Source organism: Lytechinus variegatus, chromosome 7 (genome assembly GCF_018143015.1).
Source record: "Lytechinus variegatus isolate NC3 chromosome 7, Lvar_3.0, whole genome shotgun sequence".
NCBI lineage: Eukaryota > Metazoa > Echinodermata > Echinoidea > Temnopleuroida > Toxopneustidae > Lytechinus > Lytechinus variegatus.
In genome coordinates, this window is record NC_054746.1 from 38,612,312 (window position 1) to 38,640,308 (window position 27,997).

The 27,997-nt window shown below is 35.2% G+C and overlaps 1 protein-coding gene across 2 annotated transcripts; it reads left to right on the forward strand.

Moving 5' to 3' along the window:
• Nucleotides 1-27,977, forward strand: LOC121419225 (adipocyte plasma membrane-associated protein-like). 2 transcript variants are annotated; one of them, XM_041613586.1, is made up of 10 exons: nt 1-83; nt 1,075-1,210; nt 2,353-2,466; nt 3,069-3,184; nt 3,550-3,645; nt 4,683-4,796; nt 10,480-10,654; nt 25,441-25,575; nt 25,960-26,152; nt 26,483-27,977. In XM_041613586.1, exons 2-10 carry the CDS (start codon nt 1,098-1,100, stop codon nt 26,681-26,683), a joined length of 1,257 nt encoding a protein of 418 aa, XP_041469520.1. In that variant the 5' UTR covers nt 1-83; nt 1,075-1,097; the 3' UTR covers nt 26,684-27,977. The 2 variants fall into 2 exon arrangements, with proteins under 2 accessions (XP_041469520.1, XP_041469519.1); XM_041613585.1 differs by lacking the exon at nt 1-83 and adding an exon at nt 167-399.
• Nucleotides 27,978-27,997: the final 20 nt, after the last annotated feature.

Consider the following 27,997-nt stretch of genomic DNA (forward strand, 5'->3'; position numbering starts at 1 on the left):
ATTGAAAACCTTAACCCTCCTCAAATTAGCTAAATCCATGAAGTTCGAGGAAGCCGCTAGCAAGGTCTGCAACTGCAAGCAAGGTAGGGATAACCCGAATAAAATCTTTTAAATTTTAAATACGCTATTTAAAGACATTTATTTAAACAATTTTTAAGATCTGAATTAAGAAAAACAAGAGAGAACACCTGGAAATTATCTTATGAGTGTTAGTTTATCGCTGAGACTGAGAGTGAGACTTAACTTAGCTGTGCAGGGACTGAGGAGACGCGAGAGGATCGGACTCCGGAGACGGGAGTTCCCCGGCATACATGCACGGCCGTGCGCCGTGGAGCTGGTTGGCGAAGCAGCAGGCACAGCCAGGGCTGCACTTCATTTTTGATGAGGGAATTTTATATAGTAATAGTAATATAAGAGGACTAGTCGAACTTGAACATTGAAGTGGGAATTCTATTTATTTTTATTTTCTTTTACTAGAAATATTTTGGTTAAAATGAAGCTTGTATCCTAAAGATCTGCAAATTTGTCACCGCGCCGTTAGCACTCGTTAAAAAAATATGATCTTCACATTATCTCAACAAGCATCAGGAAATCATTTTGCAAGCAGATATCAATAATGCGAGTTAAACTTAGTACTGACCAATTCTATAGCATTTTCCATCTATGTATCTCACCTTCTGAATTATGAGTTTTTGTTGAAATCTCCACAAAACTTTGGTCCACGAAGTTTGGTCACACTTTTTCAGAATGGATTTCCAGTACAGCGCGCATTCATCAATCGGAAGAATTTTGAGATCATGATACCAGCTTAACCATAAACCTTCTTCACAACTTTGTCAATAATTTTGTAGTTTACAATTTGCCGTCAATTTGGGAGCTATGATTTGTTTTGTATAATACATGAATATTTTGTGAACAAAGTTAAGCCTGATTAATATTTTTGAAATGTTCACGAAGTTTTGGACACCCCACACTGATACAGAAAGAAATGTGAAGTTGGGTGAATCAGTCTATGTACCATAATTAATACTTCTACACATTGTTTCTTGAATATTGTGTTTTATATAATAATAGTATAAGGAAGAGATATCAAGTCAATGATGGCCAATACTGAAGGAATTAGGCATCGGAAACCAGAGTTGATTGAGGATGATGGACAAAATGAGCCTCCCAAGCAGAGGAAAAGGAAGTTGAAGAAGCAAGGAATGATGTAAGTTAAAGACAAATCTATTCAGACCAAAAAAATTCAAATTATGATAATTATAGTTTTCAAGACATTCAAAAGCACTGTTTATATGAAAACAAATTGTTGGATGGAAAGAGAAACTACACTATAAATAAGAGTGATAGTGATCACAAATATATTCAGATATGGTGTAAAACAACAACCTGCATGATTCTACTCCATAAAAGATAAAAGGTATGAGTTTTTAAACAAACAATTATGGTCTAATGTTCAAATCAAAATTATATGTGATCTAAGAAAATTACACCCAAAACTATATTTAAATTTGTATTCAAAATTTTGTAGACCTACTCTGAGAGTTATTACAGTTTTCTAAACAGAATGATAAATTACTGTATAACATGTACTTTTGTATAAGAATTAAAATCATTCATTGGAATGCAAAGGATTTCATTTAATTACCTCTTCATCAACATTAATGTCAATGATAGAAATGAATATGATGTGACTTTATTTATTGTATGTTCATGAAATAATTTCCTTTCAACTGATTAAATAAAAAACAACAAATCACTTCACTTCACATGTAGATAGAAAGTGTTTACATCATGAAGGGATATTAAAAGACAATATAGGAGTAATTTTAAAGCAGCAACAAACTAGCAGCTTTAATAGCACTATTTCAAGTTTTCAATTACCCACATCTGGCAAGTACATGTACATGCAAGATTCTGAGAGCCCTGTGTAGTATTATGATATAGGGCCCACTTGAATGATTACAAAATAATTCTTTACTCATTCATGCCACACTAATTATTACTGAGCAGCAAATTAGTACTATCCTTTCAAAAATATTTTAATGTCTCTGTATGAATAAAATTATAGGTTAATTCATTCTCTGTATTGTTGATGGTTATCTCAAAATGTATATTTTAAAGACTAGTTGCTTATAACACACAGTCAATGAGAGACCACACAAAATTTTGCTCAGTTCTCACCCCCCTTTAATAGTTAAATGTAAGGTTAGTTCGAGCCAATGTACAGGAAAGGTATTAATTTCATATTTTTATCAAACAAAAACAAAACTTGAGTATAATCCTATAACAAGTCAAGTAATCATAACATCTGGGTAAGCTATAATTGATATCTCTTCTACTTCTTTCCAGGACAAGATGCTGTAACTTATTTTCTGGAGTATTTAAGATCACCTTTGTGATAGTGCTTGCATTGACTATACTCATCACACTCAAATCATCCCCTGCAGAACCTGAGGCATTTGAGTAAGTCACATTACACATTCGTTTTGATTCACTCTTTAAATCTCATTTCACATACTTGTAACGAGCATGACATTTCAGATCATTTGAAAGCATCATACCTAAAAGTTTACAGGTACAACATTTAAACTGTTTTTCAAACTTTCACCTTTCTGTATCACTGAGTTTTTTGTTCTTAGAAAATAAATTTTTATTTGGGCTAGATTCCCCTTTAATTACCTTTCCTTTCTGTCTTTGTTTGTGGATGTAATAGATATGTAAAGTCTGCTTCTTTTTGCTCTTTTTTTAGATTGAATTAGGCAAATATATTGGTTTTAAAAAGATATAATAGTGGGTAACGTCTTTGTATTGTTTTGATTGATATCATTTGGGACATTTTTATAGAATTGGTTCAATAGTCGTGCATCCCTAGTTTGGAAAAAATCATGATACAAATTCTGTTTTTTTTCATATCTTGTATTAAAAACTTAAAAATCAAGTTATCAACAACAATACAGTTTAACAGACACCTTTCATTTTTTCCCCTCAAATAAATTCTTTCTTGGATGCATTTATTTTGCTTCCTTGTGACTTTGTATGGATTACTTCTGTGATACTAAATGTAGGTTACCACCTCCTCGGCCATGGACTGGAGCATTGGCACCCAACAACAAACTCCAGAAAGCTCAGAAACTACTAGAAGGAAAAATTATTGGACCTGAATCATTGGCCTATAATAAAGGTAAAGTATAACAACCACTCTACCATAAAAAAAAATGTCATGGAATATTTCCTTTTTCAACACTTGCTGGTAGTATAGGGCCTTGGAATTCATTTAAAAAGATTGTCATCAAGGAAGTAGTTGCAATAATGTGCTGGCATTTGCTTTTGTGAATGTAAAAGTGAGGTAGATAGAGAGGATGGATGGAGGGAGGGGGGGGGGGGGGTGTATGAATAGAAGTTGAATATGTGCTGGTAAATGACAATTTGTTTTCAATTGCTGTCTATTGAGCCAAATATTAATGATATTCTAACCAAATGGAAAGTTGGGGTTTAAAAGAACAAAAAATGAGTGAAAGTTTGATTTTTTTTCTTTCTTTCTTGTAGGTCGAATTTACACAGGTACCTATGATGGTAAAGTGGTAGAGATTAAGAATGATAAAGACATCAAAGTTATTGCACAGCTTGGCACTCCTCCTTGTGGTAAGTTGTTCTATTCAGGATCAAGTGATGTACATCCTTATTTGTTTTCTAACATTTTACTGATATCAAATCTATATTATTTATCTCTGATATTGTATTTTAGTAATAATACAAAAAGTATGGTTCATTCAGTTTGTATTTGTTTCTTTGGGTTTTTTTGAACAGCATCCACTCTAGACCCCAATCATATGACCTAAAATACATATATATAGTTCTTGGTTCCCTATTCAGGTTGCAACATTTAGACTAAGAGTTGGCTTGTTGGTTCAACAGATTATTTGCACAACTGTTTATTAAAGTTTGGACTATTTTGGCCTTGGATAGTTAAGTTGAACCAGCCAACTCACCTGTTTTATGTTTATCATTCTTCTTGAGGAGGGAAAAAAAATTGCAGTATAGTAATGCGTTTGCTATGCTGCTTGGTACATGTAGCTCAAAACGAGAAAGTGAACAAATATATATCATTTTATAGATTTGTGTTACTTTAACTCCCATAGAAACTCGGCCAGACAGCATTATGCTTCTATAACTCCAAGCTGTATACAAGTAACCAATTAGATTTGAAACATTTTACGGCTCAGATAATCAGGCATAGTGGCTTAACTTCTAGAAAGAAAAAAATCACTTGAGGGTCTTTATCAAACTGGAGACAGTGGCAGAGTGGAGATTTGAACTCACAACCATACGATTAGGAGTCCAATGCTCTAACTGCTAGACCACATTACCCTGCTAGATCTAAACCAAATTGAGGTCTAGATATATGTGCTTCATGAACATAGAACCTTACTGTTATAGATATGTACCTGTCCTACTCTTACTGGTAATCCAGGCCTTTGTCCATGTAATTAAAGAATTGCAGTCTGCTTTTATAACTTGTGATCTTCCCAACTAGTATATATGGCATGCCACTGCAAGAGTTGAGTCTTATTTCAGTAACTTCATGAGTAATTACATTTTTTAGATGCCTGTTTTTCCCTCCATTAAGTTTGATTGATCGATTGTTCTTAAACCTGAAGCCATTTTTCTGTTCTGTCTAGGCACCAGAGAAGACGAGATGAAATGTGGTCGTCCATTGGGGATCAAGTTTATAGGTGATAAGCTCTACATGATCGATGCTTACTATGGGCTCTTTGAAATTGATCATAAAGGAAGTAAGTTAATTACCATTGAAATAAAATTTATAATTATTTGTTTATTTAAGAATATCTTTCAACTGAAGTTAGGGTTAGCATTGTGCAAGTCCTAAATACGGAGAACTGTAGAAAAAAAATTGCATTTGACATTGTTTAACTCGTAAGAAATGAAAAATAAAATACATTTGTTTGAAAGTAAGGGTGAGAGTCTTCTGATGCCCTCAACCTTTCATATTGTTTTAAGTCATGAGAGTTTGACTTAAAGATTTGATGTATTTTCAAGTATTTCAGAATTATCAATGGGAGTTATTCATTAATTCCAATATTAAAGGAGTTCTAGTTGCATCATTGTTTCGAATCATCTTCTGAGCTCTGCAACTTCACTTATAGAGAAGTATTAAAGGGAAAGTTGATAATAATAATAATGATAATTATTATTATTATTATAATCATCATAATAATATAGGTTTTCCCGTCCAATTTCGTCAAAATTTCAACCGATTTAATGATGTAATAGTTCAATTTGCAACTAATTCGAATGACCTATGAGATCAACATTCAAATACCCAAATACTTTATTTGATTTAATCATATTGGCACGCAATTTCATGGTTATTTCATTTAAACAAGTATAAAGATCGATCAAATTCAAATAGCCGAAGAGGTGTTTTCAAATTCGCAACGGTACCCTCCTTGCGAATGTTTAGGAATTCAAAATAATTAATATGCGATCACTTATAGGATATGCACAGTGTTTTTCGTTTTTTAATTTTTTATTTTTTACTTCATTTGAATGATTATGGAAATGGGTTTTACTTCTTAATTGGATGTTTACCATTATACTGAAATGTATCATCCATCTGAAAAACCATCATCGGAACATCAACTCGTTTTTCCTGCACTTTCAGAACTATAGATCGTGGTCAATACCATCCCTTCCCCACAACGATATAATTTACAATAATATGAAATAAAAAAAAGAACAAGATGATGAAAACAAATACCTACCATTGGCATAGGTCATCCACCCACTCACTGGCGGATCCATGGGGGGGGCACACCCGGCTCGTGTCCGTGCCCCCCCCCCTTTGAGAGCCACAATTAATAAAAAATTGTGGACCGTCCCTTATTCTTTGGTTAAAAAATTCTGTTTTGCTCGTCAAATTCCTAGGGAAAATGCCCCCCTTTTTTGGAAATCCTTGATCCGCCCCTGCACCCACTCATTAATCACTAAAAGAATAACCGTTCACAACCATGTTACAAGTGTTACATGAATTGCGTCTTTATCAAACGTAATGGAATAAAATTATTCTAACTGAAAGATCAGAAAAAAAAGATAGGGTAAAGTTTGGAGAAAAAAATTGTATAACGTTATAAAAGAAAAATGAACACAGAAACATGTTATCTGAATTTGGACGTTTAAAGTGCAAATATGTGTGCAGATTAATGAAATTGAAAATGGTATTTTGGGTGAAATTAAGCGATCAGTTCGTCGTTGCGAAATTAAATGACAACTTTTGGCCATTAATTTGAACGAATTTCTCCCTAAATTGAATTTCTACCAAATTCAAAGGAATGATATAGAACGGTATTAAATGATGAATAAATGAAAATGAACCATGTGTGCAGAGGGTTGACAAAATATTTCGAATTTGAAAGTCTTTTCATTAATTTAAATGCAACCCTGATGAAATTGGACGGCAAAGCCTATAATATGGGCTATTCCATGGTTACTCACGTGAGTCACGTTACATTTGGAGACACCTTGACTCATACTTAGAGCTGTAACTCCATTATTATTGATAGGAACTAAACATCTCCTTATCACAACAAAGTACACAGTCTGACTATCCTTTGTATAAAAAAAAAACTTGGGAAATTTTATTATGCTCCTGGCAAAACTTTGGAATGTGTCGGTTACTCACGTTACATGATTTGGACATGCATAAAATGAAAAGTCAACGTAAGTGAAAAGTCTCCTCATACAAGGCTTTTATGAAAGTTGATTATATCCATTTCAAAGAAGTATATTAGGGAGACAAACTTCGTATATAATTAAAATATTAAAGAACACATGGTTTTTACTTGGGGTGCAGATAATATGGTTACTCACGTTACAGTTACTCACGTTACATTTTGTCCATGTATGGTTAACAACACACACGTCATTAAAAATTAAATAAAGTGTGTAAAATTCATTGCTAGGAACATCAAAAAGAGATTTTATACCAAAAATTGGAACAATTGGAGCTTTATTAGGGAGCGAGGAAAAGTATGATTTCGCTTACTAATTATGCATAAATTAGCATAATCGCTTAATACCAATTTGCATGAAATAAATTACTGTATAGCATTGTAGATTATGTCCAAGACAACCTGCGCGCAAATTTTTGGCGTAATCGTGCGGCCAAAGGCCGAGATCTCAATGTGGGCCTGTGAAGCCCCCCCCCCCCCCGGGCCATATAAACTCCCAAAATACCCCGGCATAGATAGGGTTACAGGTAAGGGCATTCAATGTGTTTGAACACTCTTTAAAGTTTAGTTTATCGAAATCAAGTCTTACTAATGCACTCGAGCATTGTGAATACTTCTACTAATATTCATTTTTTTGTGCAATTGTATGACCACTTGATATTTTGATGAACAAAGAGTCACATCAAAGAGGTGTACCCTCATTTTACTTTTAATTAATCAAAAATAACTTCACAACTCACCATGAGACTTAAAACTTGACATCCCACAGAAAATGTGACCTAACTGAATAATTTTTACTGGTTACTCACATTACATGATGGTTACTCACGTTACAAAGTTACTCACGTTACAGTTTTTCTTCATCATTTTTATAAAAAAATTGTACTTTTTAATGATTTTTATAGTCATCACTGTGTCAAAGATTGTTTGAATGAAGAGAATTCAAAATCCCACCAATTAACTGTGAAGAATTTTTCTCTCAGAAAACAAAGTCAGTTTTTTTGGTTACTCATGTTACATCACCTGAGCAGGTTGCAATATTAATTTTTTAATGAGTACTACAAATTTACTTGAAAAGCTGTTGTGTATTTTAAGTAATTTGACTCTTCTAAACTTCAAAAATATATAAAGTGGTATGTTGTTGCAATAACAAAATGGTAATAAGGCATATTTCATTTTTCACTATTTTTCTTGTATTTTGGTACAGAATGGAAGACACAAATTTTGACAATGTTTTTCCAAAGTATACATCTGAAAATAAACTTTTTATTTCTTGTTTCTGAAACTATCATGTATGAAGGACTTAAAGTATTAAAAAATTCAAGAAAATATTGAATTTGAATTTTTAAGCTCATGTCCACCAACCTGTGGAATTGCCCATATACGTATATTTACCCAGGGAAGCCACTTCAGTTCTGAAAACTGTTCTCCGAGCTGGCCCTGCTATTATTATTACCCCAGCTTTAGCTTGGCTGCCTAGGCGCTCAAGTATTCAAGGATTTTTTTCCTACCAGGTACCCATTCACCTCACCTGGGTTGAGTGCAGCAAGTTCGCCCTGAAGAAAACTTTTTGGTAAAAATAGCAGAAAAAATGATAAGAAATATTGGTGAAGGTTTGAGAAAAATCCATTGAAGATTGAATAATTAGAATTTCAAGTTTCTTATTTGTGATGTCATAAACAAGCAGCTGCCCAATATGTTGAAAAAATTGAAATTACCTCTATTTTGTAGTTACCCCCCCCCCCCCACTTTTTTTTTTTGCTTTTCAAATTTCTCAGGACCTATTCAAACTCCAATTTTGAAGGAGAACCCTTCTTTTTTTGCTTTCCAACTTTCTGAGGACCAATTTGATCTCCATTTTGTACTGACCCCCTTTTTTGCTTTTCAAATTTACATCAGTGCCCCAGTGAAAAAAAAATTGTTCCCATGGCCCTGCCTTTGCCAACCCCATGGGTAGTCGTTTGTATCGCTCCTATGCAAACAAATAAACAGCCGCCAGTCGAGAGGAGAAAATGGTATATGTATCGATCATAGCCGCTGAGAGTGGGGGGGGGGGCCCTAACAAGTTTCATTTTATTTTTTGGCCCCCCATTTAGCGCCTATTTCTAGTTATTTAGTAGTCTCACATATCTACTCACATGGAGAGGGGTTGCCTGGATATAATGTTATAGGGGGCGGGGCTCTTAATAAAAAACATAGCAATATGTGTATTTTTGAAAGTCATTACTTGGTGAATAAATGCAAGAAAGTGGGCAGTGTGGTGTTTTTATTTGTTTTGGCTTGACATAACACATTAAATAAAAAGTGGGGTGCTTTGTGTCCACCCCCCCTTGGTTAATCCTAGATCATCCACTGCCTAAACACATACAAAACAGAAAAAAAAGTCTTAATTGGTTGCCATGGCAATACAAGTTTGCACTCTTCTCGTAAAAAAATAAGCCTTTACCATGGCAACGGGTCATTTGCAACATCATTATTAATCATTAAATTCTAGCATTACCAAGACAACATCAATAATTATCATTTTAGTGAAATCATGCAGAACACTTACTGTAATTTGTTTTCAAAATGAAATGACTGGGTCAAACCTTATGTATATGTACATGTATTTAAGGTAATTTTTTATGTTTTTTTCTGCTATAATCTTGTTAACCATTTTATTTGGTTGCCATGGCAAAGCCTAAGCAACAAGCATAACTATGTTTTTCACCCTAAAATATAAGGGAAATGTAAGAAAAATCTGATTTACATGTTTTACATTACATGTTTTTATCAAAATTTGTACTTTTCATTGGGATAATTAGCTGTTACCATGGCAACAGGATGTTTGCAACATTTTATAAAGCTTTACCAAGGTATGATCAGTATCATTCTAATGAATTATGGGTAGAACACTTACTCATTTTACTTATTTTTTTTTCAAATTAAATGAGTGGGTCATTTTTTGTTGTATTTTCCACCATATTTTCTTATTTCCAAATTAGGTGTTATTTTGTTGCCATAGCAATAGCCCAAGATGGTATTTATGCATTTATAACAAGCAATTTTGTGTTAAATATCCTAAAGTAGAGGAGAAATTAAAGAAAAATCATATTCTACATCTTAAAAAATTGAAATTTTTTTCATTTTTTTCTGGATGGAAAATAAGCTAACCATGGCAATGGACCGATTGCAACTATTTTGATGACCCTAATTATTTGAACATTTCATTTGTATTAAAATGGAAGCTTGAAATTAATACATTTGGTCATTAATACAATGTTTATTTACCATATACAGGAGAATAGGAGTTATTTTTAAAAATTAATCTATTGCCATGGCGACTAATGAAGACGAACCTGGTTTGATTGGATCCCTTCTGAAATCCAAAGTTGGTCCATAAGGAAGCTCTGTACCCAAATGTATGCTTTTATCCACTCTGTAACAGTACCGGTGGTCAAAAAAACTGACGGCCACCCCATATGTCTTTGCCATTTTGCATGTTTGCTTACTCAGCGCTGTTGGGCACCCTTCCCCATGAGCAAAATTGAGCGTTTCAAAAAATCGCTGCAGTGTCCGGTCTTCCCCTTGTAGTATCTTTGGTATAACAGATTAAAATATACATTGAAAAACTCTCATTTTAAAAACTCCAGTGTAGCCCTGTTTGTTTTGCGCAAGAAAGTAAGCTACAGTACCTGGACTTTCCATTGACTGTATCGTACTATTGTCTTTTTAAACTTTTATGCAGATTCCCTTCCTGTTGAATTGGTTTCAACTCAGAGAAGTTACAAAGGACATCGGATGAAGTTTGCAAACGATTTTGTAAAGCTGGATAATGGAGATTTCCTCTTCACTGATTCTAGCTATCGCAAGTATCGTAAGGACTATGGGATACTTGCATTGGAAAGTAAAGGTTGTGGTAGGTGAGTTAGAAGGTCGCCACTAATGATGATGTATTTTTGAAACCCATTCAGGTGGGTCTTTTATAAAGCTGTTTGTAAAGTTATGCACGACTGGAAAATGTTCTTAAAGGGGAATCCAACCCAAATAAAAACTTGTTTTTATAAGGAAAAGAAAAATTAGACAAGTTGATAGGTAAAAGTTTGAACAATATTGGACAAACAACAAGAAAGTTGTAAATATTGGTAATCACTATACTCAAGGAGACTTCAAATTTGCCGCATATGGGATGTCATTGTGATGGAAGGCGAGGACTTCTCTTTCATGTACTCCACTGCATATTATGGCTAAAATGTCATTTTTCCCAAAAGTTTTATTAGGTGGTCTGTCATGAATATGACAGATCACCTATTATATTCGTCAGATTTTACTTTATTTATTTTTATTGCCAAATTTTGTCGCCAGGTTATCTCAAAATCGGGCCTGTCAAATTTCTTGATTTTCATGTCATGTATGGATATTATTGTGGAATCGCGAAACGAAACTTTTCAAGGTCATCAAATCGTGATGACGTCATCTAGGCGCCATTTTGTAAAATTAAATTATTGATCATATCATCGCAACTAATCATCATAAATCATTCATATTTGCACCATATTAAGTTCAGATGACAGGTCATCAGGACATGTCAACAGAGGTCATGCAAAGGTCACGACGCGCACGTACGCGCGCGTCAAAATTTAAAAATTTTCCAAATCAACCGTGGTCAAGTTTGGGTACGTTTCAGGCCATTTTGAGCGTGTCAAAAATTTGCGCGCGCACAGGTATGCGTGCGCGTTTTGGCTCCTACCATCGGTATGCATCTTCGAGACGTCATTTATTTTATGTCTGTCCACTGTCCATTATCTTCTGATTAATTTGATACCTCATTCAGCCTCTTACGACCAATAATACGCAAATGCGCGTCAATTCAAATGTGCTTTACACGCGCATGCAAACTCGCAAAATAAGTCAAAAGTGGGCAAAAATATGCCTATATAAAATTCACTGTAGCTCTTCAAGGAGTCCGTTGACCCCCAATTTTTTTTTCCTATTCGAATAGAGTATGAATTGGAGATATGATTTTATGCCACATTTGACCCTTAAAAACATCGTGACGTCATCAACATGGCGTCGGAACTAAAAATTAGTGTTTTCTGTTTCATGATGTCACAACACTCATGTAAATTGATTCTAATTACGTAAATATTGGTCTTTTCTCGCCAAATTTTCAATATGTTTTACCTTAGAATGTACCCTTTAGACAATATGTCCATTGTTTCATTTTAAAGCTTGTACTATTCTCAAAACTGGAATTTGTACTAGGTTTGTCATCATGACATTTTTCTACTTGCAACAATTTACATTGACAATATGTTTCCTGTTTTGCGCTTCCTGTCTGTCCGAAAGATCGTGGTCGACTGGATAACGCACCTGCCTGGTAACGCTAGGGTCGGTGGTTCAAACCTCGCTTGACTCTCTTTTTTTTTTTTTTTTTTTTTCCTTTATTATTAGGTGGTCTGTCATGAATATGACAGATCACCTATTATATTCGTCAGATTTTACTTTATTTATTTTTATTGCCAAATTTTGTCGCCAGGTTATCTCAAAATCGGGCCTGTCAAATTTCTTGATTTTCATGTCATGTATGGATATTATTGTGGAATCGCGAAACGAAACTTTTCAAGGTCATCAAATCGTGATGACGTCATCTAGGCGCCATTTTGTAAAATTAAATTATTGATCATATCATCGCAACTAATCATCATAAATCATTCATATTTGCACCATATTAAGTTCAGATGACAGGTCATCAGGACATGTCAACAGAGGTCATGCAAAGGTCACGACGCGCACGTACGCGCGCGTCAAAATTTAAAAATTTTCCAAATCAACCGTGGTCAAGTTTGGGTACGTTTCAGGCCATTTTGAGCGTGTCAAAAATTTGCGCGCGCACAGGTATGCGTGCGCGTTTTGGCTCCTACCATCGGTATGCATCTTCGAGACGTCATTTATTTTATGTCTGTCCACTGTCCATTATCTTCTGATTAATTTGATACCTCATTCAGCCTCTTACGACCAATAATACGCAAATGCGCGTCAATTCAAATGTGCTTTACACGCGCATGCAAACTCGCAAAATAAGTCAAAAGTGGGCAAAAATATGCCTATATAAAATTCACTGTAGCTCTTCAAGGAGTCCGTTGACCCCCAATTTTTTTTTCCTATTCGAATAGAGTATGAATTGGAGATATGATTTTATGCCACATTTGACCCTTAAAAACATCGTGACGTCATCAACATGGCGTCGGAACTAAAAATTAGTGTTTTCTGTTTCATGATGTAACAACACCCATGTAAATTGATTCTAATTACGTAAATATTGGTCTTTTCTCGCCAAATTTTCAATATGTTTTACCTTAGAATGTACCCTTTAGACAATATGTCCATTGTTTCATTTTAAAGCTTGTACTATTCTCAAAACTGGAATTTGTACTAGGTTTGTCATCATGACATTTTTCTACTTGCAACAATTTACATTGACAATATGTTTCCTGTTTTGCGTTCCTGTCTGTCCGGAAGATCGTGGTCGACTGGATAACGCACCTGCCTGGTAACGCTAGGGTCGGTGGTTCAAACCTCGCTTGACTCTCTTTTTTTTTTTTTTTTTTTTTCCTTTATTATTAGGTGGTCTGTCATGAATATGACAGATCACCTATTATATTCGTCAGATTTTACTTTATTTATTTTTATTGCCAAATTTTGTCGCCAGGTTATCTCAAAATCGGGCCTGTCAAATTTCTTGATTTTCTTGTCATGTATGGATATTATTGTGGAATCGCGAAACGAAACTTTTCAAGGTCATCAAATCGTGATGACGTCATCTAGGCGCCATTTTGTAAAATTAAATTATTGATCATATCATCGCAACTAATCATCATAAATCATTCATATTTGCACCATATTAAGTTCAGATGACAGGTCATCAGGACATGTCAACAGAGGTCATGCAAAGGTCACGACGCGCACGTACGCGCGCGTCAAAATTTAAAAATTTTCCAAATCAACCGTGGTCAAGTTTGGGTACGTTTCAGGCCATTTTGAGCGTGTCAAAAATTTGCGCGCGCACAGGTATGCGTGCGCGTTTTGGCTCCTACCATCGGTATGCATCTTCGAGACGTCATTTATTTTATGTCTGTCCACTGTCCATTATCTTCTGATTAATTTGATACCTCATTCAGCCTCTTACGACCAATAATACGCAAATGCGCGTCAATTCAAATGTGCTTTACACGCGCATGCAAACTCGCAAAATAAGTCAAAAGTGGGCAAAAATATGCCTATATAAAATTCACTGTAGCTCTTCAAGGAGTCCGTTGACCCCCAATTTTTTTTTCCTATTCGAATAGAGTATGAATTGGAGATATGATTTTATGCCACATTTGACCCTTAAAAACATCGTGACGTCATCAACATGGCGTCGGAACTAAAAATTAGTGTTTTCTGTTTCATGATGTAACAACACCCATGTAAATTGATTCTAATTACGTAAATATTGGTCTTTTCTCGCCAAATTTTCAATATGTTTTACCTTAGAATGTACCCTTTAGACAATATGTCCATTGTTTCATTTTAAAGCTTGTACTATTCTCAAAACTGGAATTTGTACTAGGTTTGTCATCATGACATTTTTCTACTTGCAACAATTTACATTGACAATATGTTTCCTGTTTTGCGCTTCCTGTCTGTCCGGAAGATCGTGGTCGACTGGATAACGCACCTGCCTGGTAACGCTAGGGTCGGTGGTTCAAACCTCGCTTGACTCTCTTTTTTTTTTTTTTTTTTTTTCCTTTATTATTAGGTGGTCTGTCATGAATATGACAGATCACCTATTATATTCGTCAGATTTTACTTTATTTATTTTTATTGCCAAATTTTGTCGCCAGGTTATCTCAAAATCGGGCCTGTCAAATTTCTTGATTTTCATGTCATGTATGGATATTATTGTGGAATCGCGAAACGAAACTTTTCAAGGTCATCAAATCGTGATGACGTCATCTAGGCGCCATTTTGTAAAATTAAATTATTGATCATATCATCGCAACTAATCATCATAAATCATTCATATTTGCACCATATTAAGTTCAGATGACAGGTCATCAGGACATGTCAACAGAGGTCATGCAAAGGTCACGACGCGCACGTACGCGCGCGTCAAAATTTAAAAATTTTCCAAATCAACCGTGGTCAAGTTTGGGTACGTTTCAGGCCATTTTGAGCGTGTCAAAAATTTGCGCGCGCACAGGTATGCGTGCGCGTTTTGGCTCCTACCATCGGTATGCATCTTCGAGACGTCATTTATTTTATGTCTGTCCACTGTCCATTATCTTCTGATTAATTTGATACCTCATTCAGCCTCTTACGACCAATAATACGCAAATGCGCGTCAATTCAAATGTGCTTTACACGCGCATGCAAACTCGCAAAATAAGTCAAAAGTGGGCAAAAATATGCCTATATAAAATTCACTGTAGCTCTTCAAGGAGTCCGTTGACCCCCAATTTTTTTTTCCTATTCGAATAGAGTATGAATTGGAGATATGATTTTATGCCACATTTGACCCTTAAAAACATCGTGACGTCATCAACATGGCGTCGGAACTAAAAATTAGTGTTTTCTGTTTCATGATGTAACAACACCCATGTAAATTGATTCTAATTACGTAAATATTGGTCTTTTCTCGCCAAATTTTCAATATGTTTTACCTTAGAATGTACCCTTTAGACAATATGTCCATTGTTTCATTTTAAAGCTTGTACTATTCTCAAAACTGGAATTTGTACTAGGTTTGTCATCATGACATTTTTCTACTTGCAACAATTTACATTGACAATATGTTTCCTGTTTTGCGCTTCCTGTCTGTCCGAAAGATCGTGGTCGACTGGATAACGCACCTGCCTGGTAACGCTAGGGTCGGTGGTTCAAACCTCGCTTGACTCTCTTTTTTTTTTTTTTTTTTTTTCCTTTATTATTAGGTGGTCTGTCATGAATATGACAGATCACCTATTATATTCGTCAGATTTTACTTTATTTATTTTTATTGCCAAATTTTGTCGCCAGGTTATCTCAAAATCGGGCCTGTCAAATTTCTTGATTTTCTTGTCATGTATGGATATTATTGTGGAATCGCGAAACGAAACTTTTCAAGGTCATCAAATCGTGATGACGTCATCTAGGCGCCATTTTGTAAAATTAAATTATTGATCATATCATCGCAACTAATCATCATAAATCATTCATATTTGCACCATATTAAGTTCAGATGACAGGTCATCAGGACATGTCAACAGAGGTCATGCAAAGGTCACGACGCGCACGTACGCGCGCGTCAAAATTTAAAAATTTTCCAAATCAACCGTGGTCAAGTTTGGGTACGTTTCAGGCCATTTTGAGCATGTCAAAAATTTGCGCGCGCACAGGTATGCGTGCGCGTTTTGGCTCCTACCATCGGTATGCATCTTCGAGTCGTCATTTATTTTATGTCTGTCCACTGTCCATTATCTTCTGATTAATTTGATACCTCATTCAGCCTCTTACGACCAATAATACGCAAATGCGCGTCAATTCAAATGTGCTTTACACGCGCATGCAAACTCGCAAAATAAGTCAAAAGTGGGCAAAAATATGCCTATATAAAATTCACTGTAGCTCTTCAAGGAGTCCGTTGACCCCCAATTTTTTTTCCTATTCGAATAGAGTATGAATTGGAGATATGATTTTATGCCACATTTGACCCTTAAAAACATCGTGACGTCATCAACATGGCGTCGGAACTAAAAATTAGTGTTTTCTGTTTCATGATGTAACAACACCCATGTAAATTGATTCTAATTACGTAAATATTGGTCTTTTCTCGCCAAATTTTCAATATGTTTTACCTTAGAATGTACCCTTTAGACAATATGTCCATTGTTTCATTTTAAAGCTTGTACTATTCTCAAAACTGGAATTTGTACTAGGTTTGTCATCATGACATTTTTCTACTTGCAACAATTTACATTGACAATATGTTTCCTGTTTTGCGTTCCTGTCTGTCCGGAAGATCGTGGTCGACTGGATAACGCACCTGCCTGGTAACGCTAGGGTCGGTGGTTCAAACCTCGCTTGACTCTCTTTTTTTTTTTTTTTTTTTTCCTTTATTATTAGGTGGTCTGTCATGAATATGACAGATCACCTATTATATTCGTCAGATTTTACTTTATTTATTTTTATTGCCAAATTTTGTCGCCAGGTTATCTCAAAATCGGGCCTGTCAAATTTCTTGATTTTCTTGTCATGTATGGATATTATTGTGGAATCGCGAAACGAAACTTTTCAAGGTCATCAAATCGTGATGACGTCATCTAGGCGCCATTTTGTAAAATTAAATTATTGATCATATCATCGCAACTAATCATCATAAATCATTCATATTTGCACCATATTAAGTTCAGATGACAGGTCATCAGGACATGTCAACAGAGGTCATGCAAAGGTCACGACGCGCACGTACGCGCGCGTCAAAATTTAAAAATTTTCCAAATCAACCGTGGTCAAGTTTGGGTACGTTTCAGGCCATTTTGAGCGTGTCAAAAATTTGCGCGCGCACAGGTATGCGTGCGCGTTTTGGCTCCTACCATCGGTATGCATCTTCGAGACGTCATTTATTTTATGTCTGTCCACTGTCCATTATCTTCTGATTAATTTGATACCTCATTCAGCCTCTTACGACCAATAATACGCAAATGCGCGTCAATTCAAATGTGCTTTACACGCGCATGCAAACTCGCAAAATAAGTCAAAAGTGGGCAAAAATATGCCTATATAAAATTCACTGTAGCTCTTCAAGGAGTCCGTTGACCCCCAATTTTTTTTTCCTATTCGAATAGAGTATGAATTGGAGATATGATTTTATGCCACATTTGACCCTTAAAAACATCGTGACGTCATCAACATGGCGTCGGAACTAAAAATTAGTGTTTTCTGTTTCATGATGTAACAACACCCATGTAAATTGATTCTAATTACGTAAATATTGGTCTTTTCTCGCCAAATTTTCAATATGTTTTACCTTAGAATGTACCCTTTAGACAATATGTCCATTGTTTCATTTTAAAGCTTGTACTATTCTCAAAACTGGAATTTGTACTAGGTTTGTCATCATGACATTTTTCTACTTGCAACAATTTACATTGACAATATGTTTCCTGTTTTGCGCTTCCTGTCTGTCCGAAAGATCGTGGTCGACTGGATAACGCACCTGCCTGGTAACGCTAGGGTCGGTGGTTCAAACCTCGCTTGACTCTCTTTTTTTTTTTTTTTTTTTTTTCCTTTATTATTAGGTGGTCTGTCATGAATATGACAGATCACCTATTATATTCGTCAGATTTTACTTTATTTATTTTTATTGCCAAATTTTGTCGCCAGGTTATCTCAAAATCGGGCCTGTCAAATTTCTTGATTTTCATGTCATGTATGGATATTATTGTGGAATCGCGAAACGAAACTTTTCAAGGTCATCAAATCGTGATGACGTCATCTAGGCGCCATTTTGTAAAATTAAATTATTGATCATATCATCGCAACTAATCATCATAAATCATTCATATTTGCACCATATTAAGTTCAGATGACAGGTCATCAGGACATGTCAACAGAGGTCATGCAAAGGTCACGACGCGCACGTACGCGCGCGTCAAAATTTAAAAATTTTCCAAATCAACCGTGGTCAAGTTTGGGTACGTTTCAGGCCATTTTGAGCGTGTCAAAAATTTGCGCGCGCACAGGTATGCGTGCGCGTTTTGGCTCCTACCATCGGTATGCATCTTCGAGACGTCATTTATTTTATGTCTGTCCACTGTCCATTATCTTCTGATTAATTTGATACCTCATTCAGCCTCTTACGACCAATAATACGCAAATGCGCGTCAATTCAAATGTGCTTTACACGCGCATGCAAACTCGCAAAATAAGTCAAAAGTGGGCAAAAATATGCCTATATAAAATTCACTGTAGCTCTTCAAGGAGTCCGTTGACCCCCAATTTTTTTTTCCTATTCGAATAGAGTATGAATTGGAGATATGATTTTATGCCACATTTGACCCTTAAAAACATCGTGACGTCATCAACATGGCGTCGGAACTAAAAATTAGTGTTTTCTGTTTCATGATGTCACAACACTCATGTAAATTGATTCTAATTACGTAAATATTGGTCTTTTCTCGCCAAATTTTAAATATGTTTTACCTTAGAATGTACCCTTTAGACAATATGTCCATTGTTTCATTTTAAAGCTTGTACTATTCTCAAAACTGGAATTTGTACTAGGTTTGTCATCATGACATTTTTCTACTTGCAACAATTTACATTGACAATATGTTTCCTGTTTTGCGCTTCCTGTCTGTCCGAAAGATCGTGGTCGACTGGATAACGCACCTGCCTGGTAACGCTAGGGTCGGTGGTTCAAACCTCGCTTGACTCTCTTTTTTTTTTTTTTTTTTTTCCTTTATTATTAGGTGGTCTGTCATGAATATGACAGATCACCTATTATATTCGTCAGATTTTACTTTATTTATTTTTATTGCCAAATTTTGTCGCCAGGTTATCTCAAAATCGGGCCTGTCAAATTTCTTGATTTTCATGTCATGTATGGATATTATTGTGGAATCGCGAAACGAAACTTTTCAAGGTCATCAAATCGTGATGACGTCATCTAGGCGCCATTTTGTAAAATTAAATTATTGATCATATCATCGCAACTAATCATCATAAATCATTCATATTTGCACCATATTAAGTTCAGATGACAGGTCATCAGGACATGTCAACAGAGGTCATGCAAAGGTCACGACGCGCACGTACGCGCGCGTCAAAATTTAAAAATTTTCCAAATCAACCGTGGTCAAGTTTGGGTACGTTTCAGGCCATTTTGAGCGTGTCAAAAATTTGCGCGCGCACAGGTATGCGTGCGCGTTTTGGCTCCTACCATCGGTATGCATCTTCGAGACGTCATTTATTTTATGTCTGTCCACTGTCCATTATCTTCTGATTAATTTGATACCTCATTCAGCCTCTTACGACCAATAATACGCAAATGCGCGTCAATTCAAATGTGCTTTACACGCGCATGCAAACTCGCAAAATAAGTCAAAAGTGGGCAAAAATATGCCTATATAAAATTCACTGTAGCTCTTCAAGGAGTCCGTTGACCCCCAATTTTTTTTTCCTATTCGAATAGAGTATGAATTGGAGATATGATTTTATGCCACATTTGACCCTTAAAAACATCGTGACGTCATCAACATGGCGTCGGAACTAAAAATTAGTGTTTTCTGTTTCATGATGTAACAACACCCATGTAAATTGATTCTAATTACGTAAATATTGGTCTTTTCTCGCCAAATTTTCAATATGTTTTACCTTAGAATGTACCCTTTAGACAATATGTCCATTGTTTCATTTTAAAGCTTGTACTATTCTCAAAACTGGAATTTGTACTAGGTTTGTCATCATGACATTTTTCTACTTGCAACAATTTACATTGACAATATGTTTCCTGTTTTGCGCTTCCTGTCTGTCCGGAAGATCGTGGTCGACTGGATAACGCACCTGCCTGGTAACGCTAGGGTCGGTGGTTCAAACCTCGCTTGACTCTCTTTTTTTTTTTTTTTTTTTTTTCCTTTATTATTAGGTGGTCTGTCATGAATATGACAGATCACCTATTATATTCGTCAGATTTTACTTTATTTATTTTTATTGCCAAATTTTGTCGCCAGGTTATCTCAAAATCGGGCCTGTCAAATTTCTTGATTTTCATGTCATGTATGGATATTATTGTGGAATCGCGAAACGAAACTTTTCAAGGTCATCAAATCGTGATGACGTCATCTAGGCGCCATTTTGTAAAATTAAATTATTGATCATATCATCGCAACTAATCATCATAAATCATTCATATTTGCACCATATTAAGTTCAGATGACAGGTCATCAGGACATGTCAACAGAGGTCATGCAAAGGTCACGACGCGCACGTACGCGCGCGTCAAAATTTAAAAATTTTCCAAATCAACCGTGGTCAAGTTTGGGTACGTTTCAGGCCATTTTGAGCATGTCAAAAATTTGCGCGCGCACAGGTATGCGTGCGCGTTTTGGCTCCTACCATCGGTATGCATCTTCGAGTCGTCATTTATTTTATGTCTGTCCACTGTCCATTATCTTCTGATTAATTTGATACCTCATTCAGCCTCTTACGACCAATAATACGCAAATGCGCGTCAATTCAAATGTGCTTTACACGCGCATGCAAACTCGCAAAATAAGTCAAAAGTGGGCAAAAATATGCCTATATAAAATTCACTGTAGCTCTTCAAGGAGTCCGTTGACCCCAATTTTTTTTTCCTATTCGAATAGAGTATGAATTGGAGATATGATTTTATGCCACATTTGACCCTTAAAAACATCGTGACGTCATCAACATGGCGTCGGAACTAAAAATTAGTGTTTTCTGTTTCATGATGTCACAACACCCATGTAAATTGATTCTAATTACGTAAATATTGGTCTTTTCTCGCCAAATTTTCAATATGTTTTACCTTAGAATGTACCCTTTAGACAATATGTCCATTGTTTCATTTTAAAGCTTGTACTATTCTCAAAACTGGAATTTGTACTAGGTTTGTCATCATGACATTTTTCTACTTGCAACAATTTACATTGACAATATGTTTCCTGTTTTGCGTTCCTGTCTGTCCGGAAGATCGTGGTCGACTGGATAACGCACCTACCTGGTAACGCTAGGGTCGGTGGTTCAAACCTCGCTTGACTCTCTTTTTTTTTTTTTTTTTTTTTCCTTTATTATTAGGTGGTCTGTCATGAATATGACAGATCACCTATTATATTCGTCAGATTTTACTTTATTTATTTTTATTGCCAAATTTTGTCGCCAGGTTATCTCAAAATCGGGCCTGTCAAATTTCTTGATTTTCTTGTCATGTATGGATATTATTGTGGAATCGCGAAACGAAACTTTTCAAGGTCATCAAATCGTGATGACGTCATCTAGGCGCCATTTTGTAAAATTAAATTATTGATCATATCATCGCAACTAATCATCATAAATCATTCATATTTGCACCATATTAAGTTCAGATGACAGGTCATCAGGACATGTCAACAGAGGTCATGCAAAGGTCACGACGCGCACGTACGCGCGCGTCAAAATTTAAAAATTTTCCAAATCAACCGTGGTCAAGTTTGGGTACGTTTCAGGCCATTTTGAGCATGTCAAAAATTTGCGCGCGCACAGGTATGCGTGCGCGTTTTGGCTCCTACCATCGGTATGCATCTTCGAGACGTCATTTATTTTATGTCTGTCCACTGTCCATTATCTTCTGATTAATTTGATACCTCATTCAGCCTCTTACGACCAATAATACGCAAATGCGCGTCAATTCAAATGTGCTTTACACGCGCATGCAAACTCGCAAAATAAGTCAAAAGTGGGCAAAAATATGCCTATATAAAATTCACTGTAGCTCTTCAAGGAGTCCGTTGACCCCCAATTTTTTTTTCCTATTCGAATAGAGTATGAATTGGAGATATGATTTTATGCCACATTTGACCCTTAAAAACATCGTGACGTCATCAACATGGCGTCGGAACTAAAAATTAGTGTTTTCTGTTTCATGATGTAACAACACCCATGTAAATTGATTCTAATTACGTAAATATTGGTCTTTTCTCGCCAAATTTTCAATATGTTTTACCTTAGAATGTACCCTTTAGACAATATGTCCATTGTTTCATTTTAAAGCTTGTACTATTCTCAAAACTGGAATTTGTACTAGGTTTGTCATCATGACATTTTTCTACTTGCAACAATTTACATTGACAATATGTTTCCTGTTTTGCGTTCCTGTCTGTCCGGAAGATCGTGGTCGACTGGATAACGCACCTGCCTGGTAACGCTAGGGTCGGTGGTTCAAACCTCGCTTGACTCTCTTTTTTTTTTTTTTTTTTTTTCCTTTATTATTAGGTGGTCTGTCATGAATATGACAGATCACCTATTATATTCGTCAGATTTTACTTTATTTATTTTTATTGCCAAATTTTGTCGCCAGGTTATCTCAAAATCGGGCCTGTCAAATTTCTTGATTTTCATGTCATGTATGGATATTATTGTGGAATCGCGAAACGAAACTTTTCAAGGTCATCAAATCGTGATGACGTCATCTAGGCGCCATTTTGTAAAATTAAATTATTGATCATATCATCGCAACTAATCATCATAAATCATTCATATTTGCACCATATTAAGTTCAGATGACAGGTCATCAGGACATGTCAACAGAGGTCATGCAAAGGTCACGACGCGCACGTACGCGCGCGTCAAAATTTAAAAATTTTCCAAATCAACCGTGGTCAAGTTTGGGTACGTTTCAGGCCATTTTGAGCATGTCAAAAATTTGCGCGCGCACAGGTATGCGTGCGCGTTTTGGCTCCTACCATCGGTATGCATCTTCGAGTCGTCATTTATTTTATGTCTGTCCACTGTCCATTATCTTCTGATTAATTTGATACCTCATTCAGCCTCTTACGACCAATAATACGCAAATGCGCGTCAATTCAAATGTGCTTTACACGCGCGTGCAAACTCGCAAAATAAGTCAAAAGTGGGCAAAAATATGCCTATATAAAATTCACTGTAGCTCTTCAAGGAGTCCGTTGACCCCAAATTTTTCCTCACTCTTGGATATAGTAAATATAGAGATTGCTTAAATACCACAAAATTATGTTCGAAATAAAAATTATACATTTTCGCAATATACGTCAACGTATTTATGCATATTTGACCGTATCTTTTTTATTAGTGGTCAGTTTTCTCTCAAATTTTGATATGATGTACTCGAAACGATTCTCTACAAATAACGTGTGAATAATTTTCACTTTTGATCACAGCATCAATGTGTTGTGACCTGTTTAAATTTTTGCCAATTTTTTCTGGGCCTAATTTCTGAGAATTTTTTTATTAAAATGTTTTATTAATCAATTTTACGGTCTTCCTGTAAATTTCAAGCCCACTGGTTTTGCGGTTTTTCATGTAGGACATTTTTCGTAGTTTTTCCGGAACTTTTTAAGAGCTAATTTTAACATTGTAAAAGATCATTTATGTATTTTCTTAGTAAACGCTACAATATTGAAACGCTATTGCGTTGAAAAATTTCATTCCGGACATTTTGTGGAATTTTCCGGATTTTTTTTTTATTTGGTTATTTGGTTATGCAATTTACTTAAATATACATTTTACCGAAATTCTTCGGGAAAATTGCCTGGATTTGAATCTTTCACCTGACTTTTTTTCAGTAAAATCATCAAGAAAGAATTTTCAAGCAAATGTTAAAGTCATACACAATTGATAAATGGATATTGAAAATTCTTGACGGAAAATATAATGTGAAATGTATAGGAATTTGCAGAAATTTTGCAAACATTCCCCCCCCCAAAAAAAAAAAATCTACTTAATTCTTTTATCAAATACATCCTTAATGAGTTTTGAAGTGAATGTTGTGAAACTGTAGCATTGTCAAATTTCTCATTAAAAATAATTCAAATTTAGCAGAAGTTTTGAATAAAAATATTTAAGACATTTTAGTTTTCCAAAAGTATCACCTATGAATTTTCAAGCATTCTGTGAAACTGATACCCACTGACACTGAAAATTCTTGCTTGAAATCTTAAAAGAAAAATTGCTGACACAATAGATAATTTTAAAAAGTATTTTACATAAAAATATGAAACTGTCGATTAAAAATTAGGTGCTCTGAAAATGAAGGCTCCTTTCAGCCAATTTCGGTAAATCGCCCCACCTCATATTCTTAAGGAGTTTTTAAGGCATTTTACGTTTTCAACACTTCATTTCGTATTTACCGTATTGAATTATCACCAACATATTTATAACCATTAACCATTAGCCGACACATAATAAAATTTCATGACAGACCACCTAATTCGTCCTCATGACGAATTAAAATCTTATTTCAAATTATATTTTTTCTTTTATGAGGACATTAAACAATATACCACATGGTTTATATTTAGATTACTGCCCCAGGGGAGTGGGTACTTAGGAGAAGACCACAAATCCCTGATAATAAAGTACATGGCCTATGGGAAAGTTGTCCTTGCCCCTTGTCATAATTTACTTAATCTACATACTATTAGTGATCTCAATTTTTAAGTAGCTATAACTTTCTTATTGCTTGTCCGATTTCTTTCAAATTTTCACCATTATGTTTAATTTATTTTTCTCCTTCCCAACACAACATTTTATGGCCAAGGCTGGCTTCCCCTTTAAGTCATAAATCAATTACACAGGGCTATATCATATAGCACAAGAAAGGCTCACCAGTCATGCGTAAAGTCATTTGTATCTTATGAACGGCTTTATGAAATACCCACCCGAATTATCATTATGATGTGTATATACATGTATATGTAATAACTGAATAATTACTGTAGTCAGGTGTTTGGACTAACCAACCTTTCAAAGGTGATAAAGCAATCTTTCTGAAGCAAATCTATATCAAAATGAGAGATAAAACAAATTGCCACATGATTAAATTTCCAACGATTCGGACAGCATGATTCATAGGCAAGTAAAATTTGTTATATATTTTCATGTTTCAGTATATTTGTGACTAACCTATCAAATGTTTGTTTTGGTCCACTAGGCTGCTATGGTTCAATCCGGTGAATCGTATGAGTGACCTATCACTGGATGAATTACACTTCCCTAATGGACTCCAACTATCACCCAAGGAAGACTTTCTCCTCATTGCAGAAACATCAAGATACAGAATATTAAAGTAAGTATGGTATTACTTGTGGAGGTACATTGTAAAGGGTGTTTTATCAAACTTATGTCATAAATGAGGGTTGTTGTTTTTTCAGATAAGTATTTTGAGAATAATTGTGATCAACATCAGATTCCTTCATGTGGAGGCATTGTGGTCTCGTGAACAAGTCTTTAGACTATAAATCACCAGGTATATAGGGTTCAGACACCACTGCTATAATTCATAAGGACATTGATTTACCTTACCCAGGTAGGTTAAATGGGTACCAGACACAGAAATTGATTCCTTGAAAGAGTTGTGGTAGCTGCCATGTCATCAGCTAATGCAATAATATGGTTGTACTGGGAGTATTAAATCTGACACTGACATTTTCTATTATCTTTGATTATGTAGATATCACTTGACTGGACCTATGACAGGATCAACAGAAGTCTTCATTGATAATCTTCCAGGAATGCCTGATAATATCAGACCTAGTCGTAATGGAGGCTACTGGGTGGGTTTCGCATTTGCTAGCAGCAGAAGAGGGCTTCTAACGGCGGACCTTCTTGCCCCATATCCTTGGATTAGGCGTCTTATAGCAAAAGTAGGTGATTTTATAGTGATACCCATGGTTATATTGGTTCCCTTACTAATGAAATAATTTAACATCCTTTCTTTTTGTTTATTATTAATTTATATTTATAAGCCTTTCAAATCCTTGTCTAATGAATTTAGTCCATTTATACCAGAAACCTTTACTAATACAAGATTGAATCCTGTAACTTTCTTCCCATTCCATGCTTACTAAGTTATTGTATATATGCATAATCTTTGGTTTTATCTGATAATGAAAGTCAAGCTATTGAAATTTGCTTAGATTAAGCAAGCAAAAGATGGGCTTTGATAAACATTGTACAATTTTTTTTCTTTACAGGTCATTGATCCTACTCAAATAGTTAATCTGATGCCGCAGTATGGTCTGATCATAGAACTAAACCAGGAAGGTGAGATCGTCCAGAGTCTTCATGATCCTACAGGAAAGATAGTACCTTCAGTCAGTGAGGTTCTTGATACAGGAAAAGCTCTCTATCTGGGTTCCTACCATGCACCTTACCTGCTTAAGTTAGATATGTAATGGTGTATTGTATCGCTTAAACACTTCATGATTATGAAGTACAATATAGGCATATCTTTTTGATTTAAAATGTACTTTTTTATGTCTTTCCCCAGTCAGGATTCCATTTCCAGAAGTGTTATCAGTCATAACCACGTGATAACTATTTTGTTTTATTTTTAGTGCAATCCCTGGCATTTATAATTTTTATTTGAATTTCTAAGAATAGATGATAGAATTGATAAAATCTCAGGTTGATAAGCCTAAGGCTTCATGTGCATCCACTTTTATTAATAATGTACTGATAGAAAGATTATGTTTTTGATTAGTAGACCCTAAATGGGATCAGTACTATTAAAACACATTGGATGATTGTTGTATTTTCATTGTTACGTGTTAGTCAAAAAATGAGATGGGAGCCTTCTAAAGGCTCTGTTTTTATTTTTGTGTCAACCCATTTCTTGTGATTGATCTGAAATGAATTGCAGTTCTAACATTGTATTTTAGAAAATATGGAATTATGAGTGTATATGTGTTGTGAAGTATGGATTGCTTTGCTTAAACAAAACAATCTTGAAGAAACACATATGTAATGTTGATTGTGGGAATGTATTTTTGTGTAGAAAATGACTTAATGTAGTAATGAGCTATGTCTCATGTGTTTAGTTTGTATTAACAAGTTGGTGAGTTTCCAACATCACAATTCACCAATGTTTTCTTGACTTCAAGAGTAGCATGTGCATTTAATAGATTTCAATTAGTGTACATGCACAACATGATCTATCATTACAATGACAAGTGAATCCTGCAAATTGCTTGAAGGAATACAAGGACATTTTATGGAAACCTCAGTGTGTTTAACTTACACGTATTGTTAAAAATAGTGAAGTGTTTCTATTTAAGAGAAAGAAAGAAACGATTCCATGTATGTGTGCTTTATGTTGTTTATGAAATGCAACAGGGGAAACTTGTACACTGATGTATATCCAAGAATATTAGTCTTAAGTTACCTTTTCAAACTTAAATCTGTGCAAGAAAAAAAAACACTTGTTGTTCTTTATGTACATTTAAGGCTTGTCTAGACAGGACATAGCAGAGCTTAAAAACATTGCTCAAGAACATTTTGTGTTTGAAGTCGACGAGATGTCAGTTATAAAATACAATTTTGCAGAGGCAAGAGACAGCTCTAGTTTTGCAAAATAACAATAGAGTCACCAGTATGATCAGATTTTCAGATTAAGTTGGTGCAAAATGTACACCTAGACTTGACTGGATAAATACATTTATGATATCTATCAATATGATTTCACATCTAGTGATCTTATCAAAAGAAAT